The sequence below is a fragment of the Cinclus cinclus genome, chromosome 1 (genome assembly GCF_963662255.1).
Source record: "Cinclus cinclus chromosome 1, bCinCin1.1, whole genome shotgun sequence".
Taxonomy (NCBI): domain Eukaryota; kingdom Metazoa; phylum Chordata; class Aves; order Passeriformes; family Cinclidae; genus Cinclus; species Cinclus cinclus.
This window is the reverse complement of record NC_085046.1, coordinates 91,330,437-91,351,811: the sequence shown is the minus strand read 5'-3', so window position 1 is coordinate 91,351,811 and position 21,375 is coordinate 91,330,437. Positions and strand designations below refer to the sequence as shown.

General features: G+C 39.4%; 2 protein-coding genes across 2 annotated transcripts in view; both read right to left on the bottom strand.

The window, feature by feature from the left end:
- Positions 1 to 1,253: 1,253 nt before the first annotated feature.
- CAVIN4 (caveolae associated protein 4) lies at positions 1,254 to 14,420 on the bottom strand. Its single transcript, XM_062500431.1, has 2 exons — positions 14,010 to 14,420; positions 1,254 to 1,913 (listed from the first exon to the last, which is right to left on the bottom strand). The coding sequence occupies exons 1-2, from the start codon at positions 14,418 to 14,420 to the stop codon at positions 1,254 to 1,256; spliced, it is 1,071 nt and encodes a 356-aa protein (XP_062356415.1).
- Positions 14,421 to 16,073: 1,653 nt separating this feature from the next.
- The window catches only part of TMEFF1 (transmembrane protein with EGF like and two follistatin like domains 1), a 111,923-nt gene continuing 106,621 nt past the window's right edge, over positions 16,074 to 21,375 (bottom strand). The window contains exons 9-10 of the mRNA XM_062500418.1: positions 17,831 to 17,989; positions 16,074 to 16,158 (exon numbers count right to left, since the gene is read on the bottom strand). Of these exons, the coding sequence (XP_062356402.1) occupies positions 16,074 to 16,158; positions 17,831 to 17,989 (244 nt within the window). The remainder of the gene's footprint in view (positions 16,159 to 17,830; positions 17,990 to 21,375) is intronic.

Below are 21,375 nucleotides of genomic sequence, written 5' to 3'. Positions count from 1 at the left end.
GCTTTGAAGGCAACTCCATTTAAGAATGAAGAGAGCAATACAGTCCTGCACCCCATGTCAGCATAGCAGTCATGTTTACAAACATATCTGATGTCAGGGCACTGACTCCTGAGAGTTGCAAATAAACAGCATTCCATAATCCAAAGGGTGTCTGTCTCATAATCCCTGAGGCTGTGACTGGTCAATAATGATGATGATAGGAAAAAAAAGAATTGGGTTATGGATTGGCCCTGTACATCTGTGACTTTGTAGAATAGATTTTAATTGCAGTGAAGCTCAGAAAAAACACAGAGAGTGGAAAACAAAAGAATTCCCTTGTCTGGTCAGTTATTCTCATAAACCCTATGATCCTCTAAAGAATAATAGTTTTCTAAAATATCTCAAGGAAACTGTAGTTATAATATTCTAATTTTTCTCTCAATTTATCCAGAACCTATGCATTAATCTTCTTCCACTTTTACTGCTTCATATAATTGCCTTTCTCACAATCTCATCTTTCTAAAATATGGATATGATGCCTCCTTCCCTTTTCCTCCTGCTAATCCATATTTAATGTGTCTTCTTTTTTATTCTTACTCCATAAATGCTCAGAACTCGTTGCTTACTTACAATGAACCTTCCTATTCCAGAAGTCTGGAAATAACCTGTAGTCATTTCAGGAATTTCTCTTGACCACTAAGAAAAAACACAATTTACTCAAAACCTGGTAAGTCCTGCCACATTTTTTCATACCATGGGTAAAGCAGGAGTATGCTCTTCCTGCTTTTTCTGTGAGGGCCCTTAAGTGATAATATTTGTACAGCTAAATTAGATTTGCCATAGTTCTTCCTTTTTCTAATATGAAGTAATAGCTTTGTTATTGTTTTCTGATTAGATGAGTTGGTATAAGATAATGGAAATAAATTTTGTACTGCTGTACATGAAACGATGAGAGTGATTAGGCTGCAAAGTGACTGCTAAATCAATCTTGGAAATGCAGCAGATTCCCATCTCCCTTGACACTGCGAGTTCCATTTGGGTTACCGATGGCTATCGGCACATGCTGAGACAGAGGGGGAGCCCCTTCCTTCAGTTTGCATGGCTTGACTTTTGTCAGGAAGACAACACTACAGACATCTGTGTGGATGGCAGAACAACACCAACATGGTTTGTCATACAACACAAATTCACACATTTTTCTAACGCTGAGTGAGTACATACTGTGCTCTCTCTTGCTCAGTGAGGACAGTATGGTGTGTGTGCTCATCGACTCCTTATACTGATTGCTTTAAGTCTAGCAAAGGGACATCATCATCACCTCCTCCTCCTTCTTTTCTTTCCTGCTTAAGGATGACTTCTGGGATAGTCACCCCTATTTCAGTTGACTGGGAAGCACCTTTTGTTGCACTATTCTTGTCTTTCTTTACCTTAGTGATCACTTCTGTGTAAGAGATTTCTTCAGTGAAGGGCTCTGCTGCTGGGAGCTCAGAGGCGATGTGTACACTGGCTTCCTGGATCCCCTCCTGACCTTCGGCCCCTGTTCGTTCTTTATTTTTTTTATAGATCTTGAATGTCTCCTTTGTTGGGGCAGCTTGTGAAATGGTTTTCTTGATTCTTATCCCAGATTGTCTCAGTCTCTCTCCTGACTGCCTGATCCTCTCTCTCCTCTCAGGGGTCACTATCCTAGTTTGAAGCCTGTTTACCTTCTTGCCAAAATTTTGTCTTGTCTTTTGGATATTTTCCCTCGAAAATGCCTTTTTGATGTCATCAATGCGCCTCATGCCTGATTTCTTGAACTTGGTTGCTTTGCTTTCTTCAATATAATATTCTTCATCAGAAGACAGATCATCAGGTGGGAAGAAATCATCCTCTATATTTTCACCTGCTGTCATCTCTTTGATTACAGAGAGAGATGAAGGACACTCAGTTTCCTCCTGTGAATGAAAGCAGAAAGTTATGTTCCAGGAAGTGTGTTTCCAAAAGATGGTGGTTCAAGCTTTTTTTTTTTTTTTTTTTGGATTGCAGTTAATTAGTGCTAACTGAAATTTAATACTGTAACAAAATAAGGCAGGCTTGTACCATCATAATCTATGCATAACACAAATGGCAAAAGAAATCTTTGCTGAGTTCTCTAAAGAATGTGCCTGATTAAAGATTTCTTTTCACTGTCGTTCTACCTCAAATTAAGTAATGCAATGGTCCTATGAGTCCTGGCCTCTAATGGTTTTCTTATTTCTCACCAATAAAAGCAGACACTGTAGACAAAAAGGGCTCTTGGTCTTGTGTCAGCTATGTACACTGTCCAAGCAAATGCCTCAAAGTATCTTCAGTATACTACTATTACTTTTAGTCTATTACCTATTATTACTGTTACCTATAGTCTATTACTATTACTACTATTACCAACACAGTTGTTCATTTTTGACTGCTTGGAACTTACAAACACTGCTGTTGCTGCCCAGAAGGGAATGAACCCCAACATATTAACTTATATGTGCTGGCTGCACAAGGGGACAAATCAGTAAAGCAAGGAGATGTTATTTGGTAAACCCGTTAACACACAAATCATTCAGCACCTGCAGCATCGCTGAGGTGAACTCTATTTGTTCCATCTGGAAATGTATGATATTCCTGAGCAAGCACCTCTGTCTCCTGTGGTGAGTTTGGTGTCCTGTTTGAGCATGCAGAATTATATATTTATATGACACATCTAATGTGTATCAGCAGTTTGCTTGGAAATGGTGACTATCCTAGATATCTCAGCCGTAGGAATTCATGCAGCCTCTCCAAAAAAAAATTGTTAGAGGCTCAAAGCTCAAAAGCATGGAATACTTTCAAAAACTGTCCACAGTAAACAAAAAAATTTCCAGAGCTAGTGGTTAAGGACATCCGAGAAAAAAGAAAAAGGAAAAAGAGTTTATGGCAATGAAGGATTTATCTGAACAGACAATCTCCTAAGAAAGCTGTTTCCCTGATCTGCATGGACTGTACAAATTTGTGGCTCAGTGTCAGTGAGTTACTTCTATCTAGAAGTGCAATGTATGCAGAGTAGAAAAACTGTACATTGTAGGAGGGGTATGAGATGGACAATACCACCCCCTTCTTTCCTACCAGATTTTACATGCATGTGCCTGTGCTCTTCTCCCAGGAGGAGCAGCCCTTTGGGGTGCAAACAGGCACAACAGCTGTATGACATTTTTCTAAGCTGTTTCCCATTTGTACTAACTACTTCAGCTGATTCCAGAGGCATGGCAGTGTCAGGACTCTACCCTTAGCGTTATCATCCTAATGTAGGCAATAGAAGAGATATTGGAGCTATGAACCCATGAATAGCAAGTAAGGCTAACTGAATATTTTGCTGTGAACTTCTTTCCAGCCAAAAAGATGTCTGTTATTTTTTCACAGTGACTCATTAGTAGTGAGTCATGTTATTTTACTGAGTGCTAGCAGTACATAAAATAGCATACATTGAGCTATTTGACAGATAAAGCACACTTAAGAGTCTCTCATCATGCCTTGGCTTCAATAAAAACCCTCTAGTAAAATAGTTGTTAATGCTTAGAGAATATAGTGACAAATTATGTTACATTGATTACAGCAGAATGTTGTTCAACTGATCTGTCAAAATCAGCAGGAACAAAACTACAATGCTCTGCTAATAATCTTCATTAACATGTGCAAATTAACATTAATTACATAAAGACTTCTACATATAAACATAATCTATTTTTTTCCCTGAAAATTAACTAAAACACAGCTGGATAGTAATTCCTCAACGTTTTTAAATTATACCCGACTCCTTCAGCTGAAATGGTAACAAAAATATTTCCAAAATGAATATTCTGAAATTTCAGTACATACAGAGATGAATACAATATGAAAAGGGAATATGCCTTTCATATGAAGATTACTTTTTAAAAGGGAAGACAGATACACTATTTTCTCTGCAATATTTAAGTTGTCTTCCTTTAGAAGAAGAATTTGCCTGTACTTTTTGTCATATGCCAGATTTTTATTTTATTTACCTTTAGTCTGTTAGCTACAGACTGTTAGCTTTTCTACATACATGTTAGAATCAAAAGTTATGAACAAGAACATGTGAGATAAAGATCTTGTAGATGAGACATAGAAACTAGAGCTGCAGATCCTGAGGAACATTTTTACTCTCCTACAGAGTCTCAGCACAAACTTTGCCAAATCTTTGATTTTCTTCTTTTCCTTGGTCTCTGCACACATCTTGCAGAATCAAATGTAGCAAGGCAAAACATTAATGTGAGTTTCTATCTCCTCTCAAGATTTCTGGATGTTACTGAAGTGGAAAGTATTAGTGAGCCTGTCTAGCATGTTAGGAAGGTTTTGGCATAAAAATTCAGTGATTTAGGCTCAGTAGGTGAGCTTTTTCATCTGCTTAGTTTCTCTCTCTCCTGCTCCAAACTCATTTCTTCTTATCACTAGATGCCTGTGGGGCAGGAAGAAGAGAGTAGCTCATCCTTCCTAAGGCAGGAACAAGAAGCTTTAGTACCAGGTGGGAAACAGAGTCAAAGCATAAATCTACCAGCTCCTTTATAAGCTCACTAAAACCAAAAGACCAAACACAACCAAACACCTACTGGTTTCAGCAGCACAGAACAAAGCCCTAAATTGTGTGAGAGTTTTCTCCTTGTTTATGAAGTAGATAGGACTGGGAATTGCAGGACTGGGCAGTCCAGTCTTTGGGGAGAAGGAGAAGGGAGTTGAGCCATAGATGCTGCAGATTTTTTGTGAAAAATCTGCTTAAGCATTTTGCTAGGAAGAATTTGTACTCACCACCACCACTTGTGGGAGGTAAGGGAGGATCTAAGAAGAGGACAGCAGATTATTTCACAGTAAAATATAACAAGCAATCAACTATTTTTAACATGATTTCTTGAGGAAAGAGGCATGCAATCATAGGGGCTGTCTATCAGTTAATACCTAGGACATGTACTCTGCGTGCCTCATCTACTGGCAAACACCAAAGATACGGACAGGCCAGAATCAGAAAACAAATCTGTGGAAGCTGAGCATTCCCTTTCCCTTTCATCACTCCTCCTAGAAGGAGCACCTGCAGAGGGTTCTCACACTGGTCCTGGTGTGTTTGTTGGCCATAATCACTTATTTGCCATAATCTCCTGAAAAGTTATCCACCACTCAACACACTGGAAACAGACTTAGACCTTTCAAACAGAACAATATTTTGTCCTCTTCCAAAAACAAGTTGGTAAATCTGTCATGTGTTTGATTTGGAAGCTGTCTTTGATTTATACAAAAAGTGTAACACACATCATCATATTATGCATCTCCCACCTTCTCACCCTTACATGGCCCTTCCACTAACACAGAAACATTCAGGTATTTTCCACCAAATTGAGAATGGAGCTGAGTCCTGACACAATGAAATAAGTGCTCCTCTGTGAAGCTGGCTATGTTTTGAGTCATTCTCTGTGTCCCCCCAAGCTGACATCTGTTCTGAACAAGCACGTTGAGTTAGGTACCTTGCTTGTAGATCTGAATGCTGTCAGGGGACAAAGGTGCTGAGAAGAGAGGTTGTGAGTTATGGATGGGTGTAGGAGGAGAGAGGGAAGAAAGGAGTCAGATTAGATGACGTGTTAAGGCTGGAAATGTTTCGGAGAAATGCATGTGTCTGGAAGGAGACATAAATGCATGAAGCCTGAAAGGAGAAAGACTTCAGGTTTTGTGGTAGCAAAGGAGGGATTCAAAGCACTGGTTGAATGGTAAGGGAAGATCCTGGAGACCTTTGCAGTTGTAGCTGCAGGGTAGTTAGATTCACTGCTTAAGGAAAAAACTTTAACAGACAAAACTTAAAGGTATAACACCATAACAGAACAATTGCGCAATTCAGGTGTGGCTGTTGAAGCCCCTGGCATGGCAAGTTTTCTAAGAAAGTATCTTAAACCTGAACTTTGCTTTTTCCTATTTTTTTAATAACCTCTCGAATATGCCTAGCCAAAGAGGTTTGAGTTCTTAAGGGCCTGGCTGAATGCAAAGTAAACATATAAGTAACCCTTGGCTTTGATGAAGAAGGTCAGCATGGCATTGATTTGAACAGATGGCTCCAGGGGCAGAGAATATTAAAATCTAACAAAGTCTGACTCCACCACTGGCATTTTCACCCCCTGCTCTCATTTCAATTTCATTCACAATTAGAACATTTTCAAGGGGACATAGACTGTGTCTTTCAAACCACGCCTTTGCTCTTCAAACTTTCCATCAGCTGCCAAGATTCTGGCTGCTCAGCACCCATGGGAGGAAACAGTGGCCAGTTTGCAGGCACTGCAGGTGTCTTCCAACCACAAGGAAGGGATCAAAGCAGTAGCATTTTTCCCCATAGGCTATAATAAAACATTTATGAGGGAGGGCTAAGGCACCTGCTCCTCAACCACGCAAAGGGAAACGTGCTGACTTTTCCACCTCACCGAAACCTTAAAACCAGTAGGTAAATTATCTTAAATGTGGCAATGCCTCTGATCAACCCTATGAGACTCTCAAGGTGGCAATGCTCCGATAATAGAAATGCACAGGGGAAAAGAGGCTGTTCCAGATTGTGCCTGCTTGATAGCCCTGCCTGCACAGTCAGGCTGTCCTCTGGGAAGAGAAAGGGGGAAATGGCAGAGCAAATTGTTCAGCAATGGCTCAGGTATTTTACAGCTGTTTTGTCCTGGCAAAGATCAGGTTGGCTCTAAAAGCAGCCTTCACTTACTGCTGCACTAGGGAGCCAAAGGGGGCTGCTAGAAGAATGTCATGCCTTCGGCAAGGACTGTGAGGCTGAGAAAAGAAAAAAGGGTTGTTGAAAAGACTCCATCAAAAACTTATTAGCTAAATTTCCACTCGTTGGGAGCACAGATGGGATCAATAATTAATAGCAGCAGTACTTTTATTTTCCTTAAGAAAATGTGGGTTTTTCCTTTAAAGTTCACTTGATTTGCTAAGTGAAGCAGTGATATAATGTCACTGTAAAACGATACTTAGGCTTTATTTAAGTACATGAACATTTTTAATGATAATGTTAGTGAAAAATGTCATCTGAAAAGGAAAAATAATGGAACATGAAGGCATTTTAATGAATGTAGCCAATTCAAGAGCTTATATCCCTTGTCCTTTCCTGGTTTTGGTATATGTATTCAAAGCTTTGTATTTCAAAACTCAGTCTGGGCTTCCAAAATTGGCAGAGAGAAAAAAAGTAATACACATGTAAATATTTGCTAGAAATGCTATAAACTGGTTTTGTGTTCTCTTTTCAAATAGCTTGAAAATGTAACTCTAAATAGCTTTAATAAAGGCAACAGTTATCAGCTCTAAGCTATTACCTAATTTCAATCAGCACTTTAGCAAAACAAAGGTTTTTAAAATAAAAAATCCTCAGAAAATCAGAATGACTAAATAATTCATTTATATATATATAAAATAAGACACACACAAACACACACACACACACATATAATTATGCACTGTATATATAAAATCAAGACTCAAAATGGTCCTAAAGAAACTGCTCGCAGCATAAGTAGGGAGGAAAGACTGATGAAACTCCATAACTTGGAGTCATTGTGCTGCACAGGGAAAAGGTCACAGCAAATGATCTTTCATCCTTGGGGTGTGTGACATGGAAAGTGCAGGTGATGATTAACATAAGCACAGATGGGACTGACTGGTGATCACAGTTTTGAAGCAGAGCACAAAGCAGAAAAGTGGTCAAAGGCTACCCTGAGCCGGCTCTGGCATTGCTGCTGTGTCTATGACAACTGGTGATGCAAATGATGGGCAGCAAACTGCATTTCCACAATGTTTTAAACAAATCTTAGAAATTTTCATGTTGGATGAATGATTTGTTATTCAGGTAGCCAAAGTAAATCAGTAAAACACCTCCTTGAAATTGTGCTCTAAATCAACATGAACCCACTGATGAATAACCAGTTACAAATCATTCAGTAGTTTTACTCATATTCTAACAGTTAAGAGTGAAGCTTTATAAATCTCAAGTTATCCCCTCATTTCTTCTGCAAATATGTCATTTCAGAATCTCTGACAGCAGGCCAAAAAAGTGCTCAGATGAGAGGGAAACGGGATTATTTCAAAAGGCCACCTAAGAAATTTTATCAGGTAAACACTTCAGCATATAACACTTTATGGCTGTTGCTGCATTTAGAATTATTTTTACACAGTGGAAATCTGGCCTGGTCAGAACAGTCAACTCCCCTCATTTCTCTTTTGTGAAACCTAATACACATCCCTTTTATTTAAATTCTGACAGAAATTCATTAATTCCACCACCAGCATACAGTGACTACAGAGGAACTCATCTCATTCTCCCATTATCGTTGTCTGTGGCTTGCAGCAGTTCAATGAGCAACCAGTTCCCAGCTACACCACATCAGTGGAGAAGCCCTTGGCTCCAGGCTACCACATGCTGCATAAAAAGGACGACTGCAGCTTCAGGGGAAAACAAAAGCTTCACACTTTCTCTGCTCTGCTACTGCTTTATGGAACTAGACCAAGGAATAGCTCTGCAGGTCAGTTTGCTTGCAATAAAACTGGTGAAATTCCTCATTTCCAAGTTTTCTGGAAGCCCCCTGTAAGTGAAGGGGAAAAAGCATCACAAGAGGTGATAAGACAAAATATATATTTAGTAATGTTTTGATTCTTTCATTCATTCCTCACATGGTGATGGCTCCTAAAAGTCAGCTAGGCCAGGGAAGAGTTCTCAAGTACAGGTGAAAGTCAATTTTCAGGAGCTGCTGAACTTATCTGCCCAAGCAAATGTGTCTCCATATGAGCTCATTTCTGGACAATGTTTTAACTACATGGGGAGAGCAGATTCTCAGAAAGTAGGAACTGTATCCCTAAGTAGATGTCAACAACAGGTTAGGAGAATCAGGTTCCACACACTTCTCTCTGCTTACTTGAAAAGAACATACAAGCCAAATATACAAACATCTCTGTTACTGATGTCTAAACCTCCTTTTTGTGACTTCACATATTCCTCATCTCAGTTCCTGTGCTGTTTTGATCAACTTTTTTCCTGTACTAAGGGAATAATTGCAAGGTTCTTCTATCTTCAGTAGTGTTGAGGATATGAATTCCAACTGCATGTCCCCAGTCAAGTCCATTCCCAAATCTATGCCTCATGAATGAAGGGTTATGCTGAACAGCTGGATTTGATGATCTCAAAAGGAATTTTCCAATCTAAGTGATTCTATGATTCTGTTCTAAGATACACATGTGCCCACAGCAGCCAGCCACAGCTCCTGGTGACAATTCCAAGCAGCCTCTAGGACCACAGACAAGAGGCACGACACTGGAGGCTCATGTTGTAACTTCTCTCCTCTGCTGACTTGCAGGGCAACCCCAAGGGAAGCCTTGTACAGCTGCATCCAGTGCAAATGTAAACTAAGATCAGCTGTTTCCACAACTCAGTGCTAATAGGTGGAGAAAAATCAATGGCAGCTCTGAGAAGAGGACAGCCTGTCCCTTTGTGAGGATCATCCCAAAGGAACGGGTCTGAAGGCACCAGATCCAGTGGTGTTGAGTCCAGTTTGTAATCCGGTATGAACAAACTCCTGTGAAATATGCAAACTGTTTCATTTTAGGAACACAGAAGCAGCCCAATATCTGGTTGTTTTATAATTTTTAAAGCATTTTCTTTCTCCTCATTCCTTGCAAACATGTCACTAGAAACACAGGGGTTTTTTTTAGCTGGTTGATAGCTTCTCCATGAGTGGCTGCTGCACAGCATGGGGCCAGACCTGCACTTTGAACTGGAGCCCTGGGCTCGACAATGCAAACAAAGGGCTCTCGTGACCCTTTCTGACACAATCATTAGGTTTATTTTATTCTGTTTTCTCAGCAAAGGCAATTACCTATCCCAGCTGTAAAAAATATTTATAAGGTTTCTGCCACAAGACTCCAACAAAGGCCCCATGTCATTGGGCTGCTGAAGCCAGTGTTCTGCTGTCAGAGGTAGTCAGTCAATTCACACCAGTTTTCTTCCAATTAAGTTTTCAGGCTACACTTTAATAACAATTTAGGTTTCTTCTCTTCCCATGAGTTCTAGAAGGAAGTTTTGTCCAGACCCTGTTGTCCCCAGGACTAGAGACGTCCATTTATGGTTTCAGTTCAGAGCTAAAAGTACAGGAATTAGCACCAGGTACACTAAAATTAACATTATTTCAGCTGTAAAAGTAATTTGGTTTCTTGTCTATATTTCTTTCTATGAATTGACATCTTGTAATTTTGAGCATGATTTATTAGTATCACACCTTTTCTGTACCAAGATTTTCAAGGGAGATACTACACAGTTGACAAAGACAGCCTTAGGAACACACTTTCAGAAACCCATTGCAAGCTTCACTTCACATTTCAACACAATGCCCTGCCACCTGTTGTTTTTCCAGATTATCTGTTATGAGGTGAGATACCAGGTACATAAATATGAGAAAGGATAAGACCTCCCAAGTTTCTGCAAAACACAAAGATGATCAATTATGAGCCACCTACCACAGTCTGCTCTGGGTGAGCAGAGCCATTTTTGAGCCTGCCATTCTTATGCCTAAATGGTACCAAATTAATGGCAATCTCCTGACACCCTGATTTCTACTGCCACTTCACATAAAGGTGCTTCCACCTCAGGTTTACAGATTATTATCCTTATCTTGATCTCACCATTCTTACTATCCTAGTCATTATAACCAGAGAATGTCAGTGGGCAAGAGAAGACACATTTTAACTTATTTATGCATAACACCAGTGGCATATACAAGTCTGCTTCTGTGAGCCTCTCCTTCTCTGTGCAGTGGAGAAGCCACAGGGCAAACAAATCTGTTGTAACCCTACTGTGTAGGTCAGTCAAGACATAATCTTACTTGGTATTTGACATGTCCACTAATTTTAAATGTCAGACAGCAGTGAGTGAAACAAATGCACGTATCCCTTCATAGGAAGTAGTTATTCATTTATGGTGCTTATGTGAAGTAATAATAGACAAAAGCCCAATAACAGTAACATGGACTTTCTGGTGCCTGTGCAGTTCCATTTAAACAGGGACTTGCAGAACATGCAGAAAAGCAAATGGAACAAGTTCATTCTGGGTAAAAAAAAATATATATATACCCTTTAATTTCTGAATAATTTAGTGAGAATGATTTAAACTGTTAAATGCTCTTTGACTTTAGAGAAATGATAGCTCTTACAGCTGGTTATTCAGACTAACCTGAACAGAAATGAGCAGTGACCTGTACAACCTACAACATCCTTTATATTCCCTACTATAGTCTCAGGGCACATAGCACTCCAGGGTCAAAGACTTCACTAGAAAGTCTGAAGTAACCTGGCATTTTTAATCATGCAGCTAGCCTAGGGAGGAGAGCTGCCTGCTACCAAATCTTTTTCTCAACCACAAGGCCTTCTAAAAACGAATGCTCTCAATTCCCTAATCATTCTGCTAAAGGATGATCACTTTGTCTTTTTTTAATGTGAGGATATCGCCGACTCTTTTCATCATTGCTGAGATCTCTTGGGACAATCTCCTTCAGCCAATGATCCTTTTCAACCTGCCTACTCCCTCCATCAATGATAAGATCAAAGCTATACACTTGAAAGAAAATCTTTAGTATTTAATTGGTGTTTCCTTTTTCTTCATACCCTGATGTTCTAGCAAAAGTTTAAACTAAAACCCGCACGTGCTCACCCGTGTAAAGATTCCATGCCAGCAACACATGGGTCACTGGCCCCACATCAATGTTCCAAATAGTTCATCAGAAAAAAACCTCACTACAGAAGAGCCGCCGATCACAGCCACAGAGTAAACAACTTGGTTATATCCATTTGTAACGTACAGCACAGGGAGTACGCTGGCTCCACAACTATTAACGGACTCCCAGTCATCCTAGCCAAGCTCCAGTCATTCAGGTCTTGGCACTGCAGCAGTGTTCCTACCCTGGTGTAAATCAGCAGTGTGAAAATCGCTGCACTTGTGTGAAAGAGACCTTAATCAGTGTACCTGTGCCTTGAAGTTTCAGTGCACTCTTGCCTGCCTGGACTGTTCCAGGTTTCAATCAGTGCTGCAGTTATCCTTCTCCAGAAAAGTGTTAAATGGCAGATCCTAGAGGGATCCACACATCTGCCTCTCCTCCGTGCAAGTGGGAAAAGGTTGTTCAATCTGCCTTACAGAAGGAACGGAAGTTAAGAACGGAGTCATTCATATTGTCACTGACAGTTCTAAACGGCTGTAGGAAGCCAGAAAGACAACAGGGTGCAGGTCATTCTAGTCCAGCAATACCAGCAGAGAGATCATAAGCTATGACTGAAGGTGATTCTTAGAGAAAGCACACACTGGGGGAGCCACCTTTTGTATGAAATAACTGAAAACACCAATGGCTGTTCTTTATACCTGCATGTATATCTATTTTGACAATATTTTACTATATTTTTAAATAAACAACAGCTCATGTCTTGCTAGCAGAAAAATTTACATCATATAATGGATACTGTTTTAAGAAAAAATATTTTCAAAGCATTAATTCTGCTGCAGTAAATATGGTAAAGGCCCATCAATGAAATGGCATTATGCCATTAACCAGGGGAGTCACTGAGATTTATTACCTTTAGCTGGGAAATGATTTACAAGCAAAAAGTGGAAGTGCCTGTTTTCTATTCCATGATGATGATGCAGCTTGCAATGATGGTAATAATAGGACAGATTTGGCCTATACTTTCTACTGAACAACCATAGTAAGTCATTCAGTCAGAAAATCTGGAGACACAATTTGACTGTATATGATACTAACATAATATTAAAGAGGTAATATTCCCTACCTTCAGCCTTTTCTGGGTTTTTTCAGCTATTTTTTTCCCAGTAGTGGAAAATGAACTATTTAAGAAAGCTAGGTTATGAAGAATTTGTCAGCTGTACATCGTGGTGAAAAAACTCATTGAAACACACAGCTCCATTCATTGCAAATGATGTTATTTATGTACAAACAGATGCAAAACCAGGGTGTAAATTGTGTTGCTCATGAGGGGTGGCATTTTCAAGAATGTCTAATGAAGAATACAACTCATTTGAAAGAAGCTTTGGCAACTTGCTGGTAAAAAGGGAGCAACTATGCTTCTTGCAAAAAATCAAACACTTACTTTCTACTGACCTGGGAAGCTGGGAAGTTTCAGCAAAGGCAGGGTCAAACCATTAGGCAAATGTGCTGCACAGCACTCATTGACAAGACCCCAGAATGATCTGCACTGCTTGTATGTGTGCAAGTGAGACCATGCTGTTTCATGAAACTTCTCTTCAAATGCAATTATTTTAATGTACAATGAACATCCTAGAATAAGGTCAGTGAAAGAAACTGTATTATTTCCTTGCCCACTGTGATTGAAAGAACAGTGCTATGTTAAACCAATTCCAAGTTAGAGCATGCAAGGGTGCAAGGGAGTATCTGTTGTCATGAAGTGTTTGTGGATCTGAGCTTTAGTTTGTACATATACTGCTATACACTGAGACTATGAATAAAGTCCCAGTTTTTCAGCAGTATAAAAGCCTGGGCAATGCTGCAAGTTAAATAAGTCATGTTTTGAAATTAGTGTTAGAAGAAAATCTGCATTTCAGGGAGCCTGAAAACACTTTTGCTATTTGCATTTCTACCTAATACGGTGAAGAAAAATAACAGAAATGAATGTCAGGCATGGTTTGTATGACAAGATTTACAGGGGCTGCCTCATATTACCTTTCAGACAGGCAGCAAATAGTCCTTGCTGATCTGCAGTTAATCTTAGACGACTGGCTCAGAAACCTACCCACACTAATAATAGACCCTGTGTGCTGCTGCCAGTATGTTCATGCTGAAAGGCATTGGGAGCAGAGATCAGTGTTAAAGAAAGCATAAAATAACTCCTATGTTGGACAGACCACACCTTTTGCTTCATTAACCAGCACCTACCAGAAATCATCAAAGAGGTGGCAAAATGACAGTACCACAGGAAATTAGGTTCATGGTTACCTGATAGATCACGACCCGGAATTTGTTTTTTCTCAGCATCTCCTCTTGTTTTGCTTCCACCTTCCTGACGCTGGTGCTCTGCCTCTCCACGCGCGCCCGCACCTCCTTCATGGTGGAGCTGACTTTGCGGGTTTTCTGCAGTAACTTGTTCACCATGAAGCCTGTATTGCCATGAGCCTGGGCAAGCTTTAAAATGTCAATCTGTATGGTCTTGATGGCATTTTCCATCTCCCTATGCTTCTCCTCTATCCTTTTCTGGCTTGCCTGCACGCTGTCAACAATGTTGGCCACTTTGTCCAGAACTGTCACGATCGTGTAAGCTGCATCTTGCTCTTCTTCCTCCTCGATGACGCTGGAGAGACGGTTTTGGTGCGTTTTGTCAGCCTCTGAGGTGATTTCGCGGCGATCCATTTTGCCTGCCTTCAGCCAGGTTGGAGGGAGGCGAAGTTTCGGTGATCCTGCCAGAACGATTCTGGTGCTGTTGCAGGGAGCCAGGGCGACAGCTGGCTCCCGCGATGCTCAAAGTAGGGCGTGAAACGCTGCTCCTGGAGCTTGGTCAAATACTTCTGACTACAAAATATCCACACATGATTGCTCAGATACTTTCAGCAACATGAAACCCCTAAAATTAGGAAGCAATATCTGGAAAGGAACATACGTTTAAAGGGTCACGCTTCTGTACTGATGAAGTTATTAGTGTTAATCCAGGAAAGTTAAGTAACTTGCTAATTAAGCAGGAAAGCAAACTTGCATATTTTTAAAGATCTACTTTTGTTTTCATGTTACTTGAGTGCTTTCCTCTGAGGGAATTCAGAAAGCGGTCAGGAAAATTAGCACGGTTTTCTTTTCCAGCAAAACAACTTCAGGTCTTCAGCTTGCTGCAATTACCCCGTGGGGTAACAAATAAACACACTAAACCAGAGGCGATATAGTGAAAACGTTGTATTGTGACATGCTTTTCCAGTTCAAAATGTTGAAAGCATTTTTTTTTATTGAACAAATTATTAAATCCTACATGCAAAAGTTCTGAAAGCCTACACTACATGTTAAAACAGCTGAACACATCCTATTCACACTTTATCTTGGGATCTTTCAAACGACAGCTAACAGTCTATTAATATAACTATGACCAGCAGACTAATTTGGATGGACTTCTTTAGCTCTTGAAAGTACTCTATACAAGAGCATTAGTAATTCATTCACTTTTATTTTTTTAATTTTAATCACAAACACTATACAATCTGTATTGTAGGTGTTAAAACATGTATTTTCTTTAAAAAAGTTTAAGAAGTATTAAAACAGTTTTAACAATGATAAAGTAGGCTTTATTCCAATTATTTGTGTTCAATTATTCAACACCAATTTTTACAATACCTAAATCTACTAGGACCTACTTCTTTTGGACCTGTGCCATCTGTTCTACCAGGTGACTTCCCAAATTATGAAATTTATAATTTTTTGTCTTTAAAAATAAATTGTTGGAATTATTTATGAAGATGGCAGTGCTTAGACCCAGCCCACACATTTTATAAATATGTTACAACTACACACATCACACAGCTTCACAGTTCATGCGATAGGCAGTGTCTAAAAAATCAGTTACTAACTTCCAAAAACATTTAAATATCTACGGTATTTAAACACAGTGTTTTCTAGTTCCTCATAAGAAAAGTAAGCTGTAAACATTTTCGCCTTTAGCTCATGCCTTGTTTGTTAGGTAATGTGACTTTTTTTGTTGGTTTGTTGGGTTTTTTTAAGTCTACAACCATTATTGGAATAAATCTGTGTTCCCAAAAATATTACATTCCATGGATAAAGCACAAGTCTATTATATAACCATGTGATACAGATACAGAAAATGAACTACTGTATTCAAAAACATAAAAGTAAAGATACTAAAACAGTCCATAGCTGTTAGAGCTGATGCTTTCAGTATACAGACCAACATTGTTACACTAAAAATGTTCAAAAATAAGGCCTCTGAAATAAATATTTCCATTCTTTAAAAAAAGATATAATAAAAATGTACATCACATGGTCAATGTAGGTATAAAAAGCACTAAGTTAAACCATTCTGGATGATGTATCTGAAGTAAAATGGCCTAGGTTTTGCTTCTGCCGACGTCCTCTATTGTTTTTGGGGCATTTTCTGTTAAACAAAAGAGAGAAATAGGAATGGAGGGCTGATTTTATATATGCCACATATATTTAAACCTATCAATCACGCATTGACTTAATTTTCTGTACTTAACAATAGCAAGGAGTTTATGATCTGTGCTGACAAGTGGGTTGCTCCTGCTGTTCAGTACTGGACGGTGACCTGGGAATGTCTGTAGGACCCCAGATCATCCAGAAGGGAGCCCTGCTTGATCTAGAGACTGAAACCAGAAAGGTGCTACACCCTTCAGCCTTGATCCAGCAAACACATTCCATGGGGAATGATTGCATTAGCTTTACTTTATCCATATTTCATATATTAAACCCATGGGTTTAAATATGAGACTGGATCAATCAGCCTTTTGAAGTGCTGGACCTCCAGGTGCCTTGCTGCTCACAGCAGCCCATGAGACAGAGCCCACTGAGGTCTCTCTGTGGGGTGACTCTGGTGATCCCTTTCTTGGGACCAGACACACAGCTAAAAGGATTCACAAAAGCCAGCAATCCTGAATGGAATGGCACTTACTCAGACAGGCAATGAATGATGGAGCAGTCCTGCTGGGATGCAGCAAGAGAGACTGAGAGCTGGGGAATGGTCATACAGAAGCTGAAAGAGGAGCTGAAACATAGCCTTCCACACCACTGCTTTGGCCAGCAGGATGTTGAGTGAAAAAGGGGATGACATCAATTGCATGAGCCAAGTAACTCTTACATGTGCAGATGGTGTTTTATATATGTGCTAGTGTCTGTTAGGTTGAACTTTATAAGGTATACAGGGAAAAAAGCCTGTATTGTTCATTCACGGGGATGTCCCTCTACATCGCTGAGTTTTGGAAGCCATAAACAAATGCAGTAGCATAAAATTTTATGGCCCAGTGTAAGTGGAGCTGAAAAAGTGAAGGACAGCTTGAGGAGGAAAAGTGAAACTGTGTCACAGATGCCTAAGTGCAAGACTTAAATACTTCATAAACCTATAAGCTAACTAAGTTATCCTTAATCTATCTCAGAGACCTCAGGTTCAAGTCCTAGAACTGAATGCCTTGTCTTCAAAAAGAACCCATGGCTCTCATCTCAGTTTTTACACAGGGTGATAATTTGAGACAACTCAGAAACCTGAACTCTGTGCTTGTGTTTCTTTAAGTTTCACAAAACAGGTTCTTATGGTGAGTGTCTAATAATGGGAGTAAGTTGCACACTGATTTTCAGAAAGCATATGTGGTGCGAGGAGTACTTCCTTCTTTGTGTAACACCATTTACAGTGGTACCACAGGGAACAGCATCTTGTCAGCCTCTTTGGTTTCACTGGGTGGTAGCTGGGGATCATAGCTTCCACAAAATTTCAGCAACGCCTCAATAAGTCCAGTGAAGGTCTAACACAGTAGCTTTAAACTCTTGGATTTGTTTCAAGGCTGATCTGTTCTGCTGTGCATTTGGTCTGGAGTTTCAGAGTGGTTGCTGGTGGTTACTGAATTTAAACAAATCTGTCTTTTGTGACCAAAGAAACAAAGGGGCAGATAGGATGTTGCATAAATCATCCTGCTTCAGTCATCAGGTAGTTCTTAAGTGGGTATTAAGCCAATAAAATGTTGGGCACCATATAATTAAATACAGAAAAAGTATATCCATACAATGTGTAATTTTTCACTCTTTTTGTCTTTACCTACCTGGTTATGCACATGACAATTGCAACTATAATGGCAATCTGTACAGCTCCAATTATTGCTGCAATAAGGACATGTGTAAGCTTTTGTCTACTTGGGACAACATAAAGAATACTAAAGTCTGTCTTTTCACAGTGCTGTCCAGTATATCCTGATTCACACCTGAAAAAGAAAAGGAATATTTCATGGAATCTGTAATTTGACAAGACCCCAATCATTTTCCAGATGAAATGAGAAATCCAAAGTGACTCCAGCTGAGAAAGAGCTGGTGAGAAGGAGCACGTATGATAATGCTTGGGTTATGGAATGGTTTCGATTTGTGTGGCAAGAGAAGAGACAGAGCAAGTAGATACACTCTGCTTTTTCTGGATACAGTTACTAGTGGACCTCTGAAAATACACCAGCATGGGGAATTTTCCCTGATTTGTCAAAAGAAATATGTGGTCTATTATTATATTGGTACAATATTTAAGAAGAGTGAAGCAACTGGGTGGAACAAGTAGACACTTGGAAGACAAGTAGACAAGGTTAAATGAAATGGAAGAACCATGCTCATGAAAGACAGAGACAGCACAGCTTGTTCAGCTCCATTGTCAGTACGGGACACAAGTGACAAAGAGGCTGGGGAACCTTGAAATATGGGTTGAAAATCACCTTGAAAAAAAAAATACCCTTTTTCAAGCTGCAACCTGGACAAATAGAATCTTGTAAAATCTACTGGACAAGACCAGCATCAAACCCCGTCCTGCCTTGTGGCTGACCCAGAATTTGATGGAGGTTGGTTTAGAAGACCCAATGGCTCACAACTGTTCAAGTAAGAGTTCAAGGAAGAATCCAAAATAATTTGCATGGGGTGGGGAAGAAATAGCTGGAAGTAGAAGAGAAGCAGCTCTCTAAATGGTAATTTGTCTGAGCAAAGCAGCAGTTAGCTCAATGAGAAACTCAGCAGAGGCTGCTCCTGAGCAGTGATGTGTTCCGTCAATGCAAGATGTGCCAGGGCAAACACACTCTGAAAAAATTCATGTCTCAAGGCAAAAGAGGCTGAGGCACAAGAAAACACAAGAGCCACCCAAAAACTGAGATGAAGTCTGCAGAGTCAAAGGCCACCACTTAGAACCCTGAGCAAGTTCCTTGTACAGCTGTCCTTTAGAATCTACTGACACAAGTGCATCACTATGGACATCTGAATCATACAATTGGCCTCCAGCTCTACAGCTGGAGAAGAAATACTCACATGCAGGCAGAACAACAATCCTTTTGTAAACTGGATCTGACAAGCCCGAATGCAACATAAAAACAGATTCACCCATTCAAAAGGTCTGTGCTAGGGTAGGAATTAATTCTGTTTGGAGCAACAAAATAATTACACCAAAGATCTTTCTACAACTGCTAATGCAACTCCTAATCCCCTCTGCATGCAGGGATAATAGTTGGGGTTTACATGTTCATAATCTTGTGACTCTACTTTCTCTAGCCATGAGCTGCTGTGTAAGGAGTTCTGGTTCAGGTATGAATTAAATTCTGGTAGGACTTGTTAAAGGAAGTCCTCCATGTACTGTAAATGTGCCCAGTGGTAGCCAGGAAGGGAATAAAGAGAACTCTGTATAAGCATACAAAAAGAATGAGGACTGTGAACACACTGGTAATCATGCAAGAAGACACAAAAAGGAAGAGGTCTTCTTGTAAGTCAAGAAGACTTATATATTATTGTTACTTTGCTTTTGTTTTCACTAAAGAAAGTAGCAGATGAAGTATTATCAATGTGACAGCTGCTTTAATGCAGAGGAGGTAGAACAAGGCAGGGGAGGCACAAGGAATTCAAAGATACTTTATCAGAAACCCTTAAATGACAAGAAATTATTTCTGAGAAATACTGAATGCAGATTCAGGAGAAGAAGTGCTTGTATTAAGAACTGCCTAATGGCAGGATGAAGTAGTAGGCAATAGTTTTCTACCTTAAACTAGTAGAACAGATTTTAAAGCATTCTGTTGCATAAATGTATAACAAGATAATACAGCATTAGTATAATTGCAAGATCAATAGAGGTCAGCAATAATTTGTCAGAATAAGCTGGTAAGTCAATTAATTGATTTAGCATAAAGAAGTTTAGATTTCTTTTTGAAGGGCTGGACTGTGTGTCCTTGATGCAGCCTGCCATAAGGACAGGGCAAAACTGCACTGCACAAGGAGGGCAGCAGGAGACAGACCTGATCCCATCTGTGCAAAGGCTGTTAAACTCAATACCACAGCATACCAACTGACTGCTACAAAACCTTCCTCTCACCTGCCTGCTGGCAGTCCTGGAGGGCTGCTGTACAATAAGCAAGGAGATTCATTGCCCTCAGTGAAAGCAGAAGTCAGGATTTGCTCTGTGCAAGTATTTTCTGCAGTTTTATAGGTCATCTGATGCCTCATATACATTGCTACCAGGAAATGAGGACCAAATTAAACAATGTATAAGCTAGGTGTGTATGAGAACAGAAAGCATTTTAAAATAACAATTTGCCTTTAGCATTCATCATTATATTTTCCTTGTTAGAAGAAAGAGAGATTATTTTTTCTCTGATAGAGGTACATGATTACTATGGAACATTGATGTCTGTTAGAAACTATTTGTTTCCTGAATAAGATCCTTAACTGCTCCAGTAAGAAACATGCATAAAGCATGAGACCTTCAGTATTTTAATTGCCAAGAAAAATCCAAAGGAGGTCTGATGCTCAGGGTCAAGAACTGATAGTCACAAATTCTTGACTGGAACCACGTAAGATTTGTTGTGCTAAGCTCAGTGCTGAGATACTATTCAGACTGTTTAAACACATAACTGAAGGTAGGAACAGTAAATGTAACTATAAAATAGAATTTAAAAAAATGACACATTAATTAAATTCATCAAAACATTGCCTATTGATACTTACTAGAGTAATTATAAATATTTAAAGGATTGAATTTACACTGAAACATAAATTGATAAATTACTATAAGATTAACTCCTTCCAGAAAAAAAATTCTGAGAAAATAAAAATTAGTTAATTCAGACAGGAATATTTTCCTTGAAATACTGCTACTTTAAACATTTTGAGGACATATACATTATAGATTGTATTAAATACAGTTCTGAATCAAAAGAATAATGTAATTAGATAGTGTTGCCTAATGCCCATCAAGATGATGTGGAGGATGCACCCAGTTTCCCAAGAGAAGTGAAGCCATGTTAAGTTCTCTTGGTTCCAGATGAAAAGAAGACCAAAATAGTCCTATTGGAAAGGTGAAAGTAAACAAGAAAGGGTCTTGCATGGTAAAAGAAATAATAAAAGCTTTCAAGTGCTTAAGTTGACAACCATACTGGCTCTGCTCTTTGGGCTTCCTGCTCTCTGATCTGTCTGGAAACCCTTAAATCTTGGCAGTGCAAAAAACACCTAAATATCATCAATCAATAAGGATCAAGGAAGAAAATATGAAAGTATCCAATAGATTTACAGCTGAAGTTTTAAAAGCAAAGAAAAGCGAAGAGTTATAGCAGTTTCAGCCACATTAATCTGAAAGTAC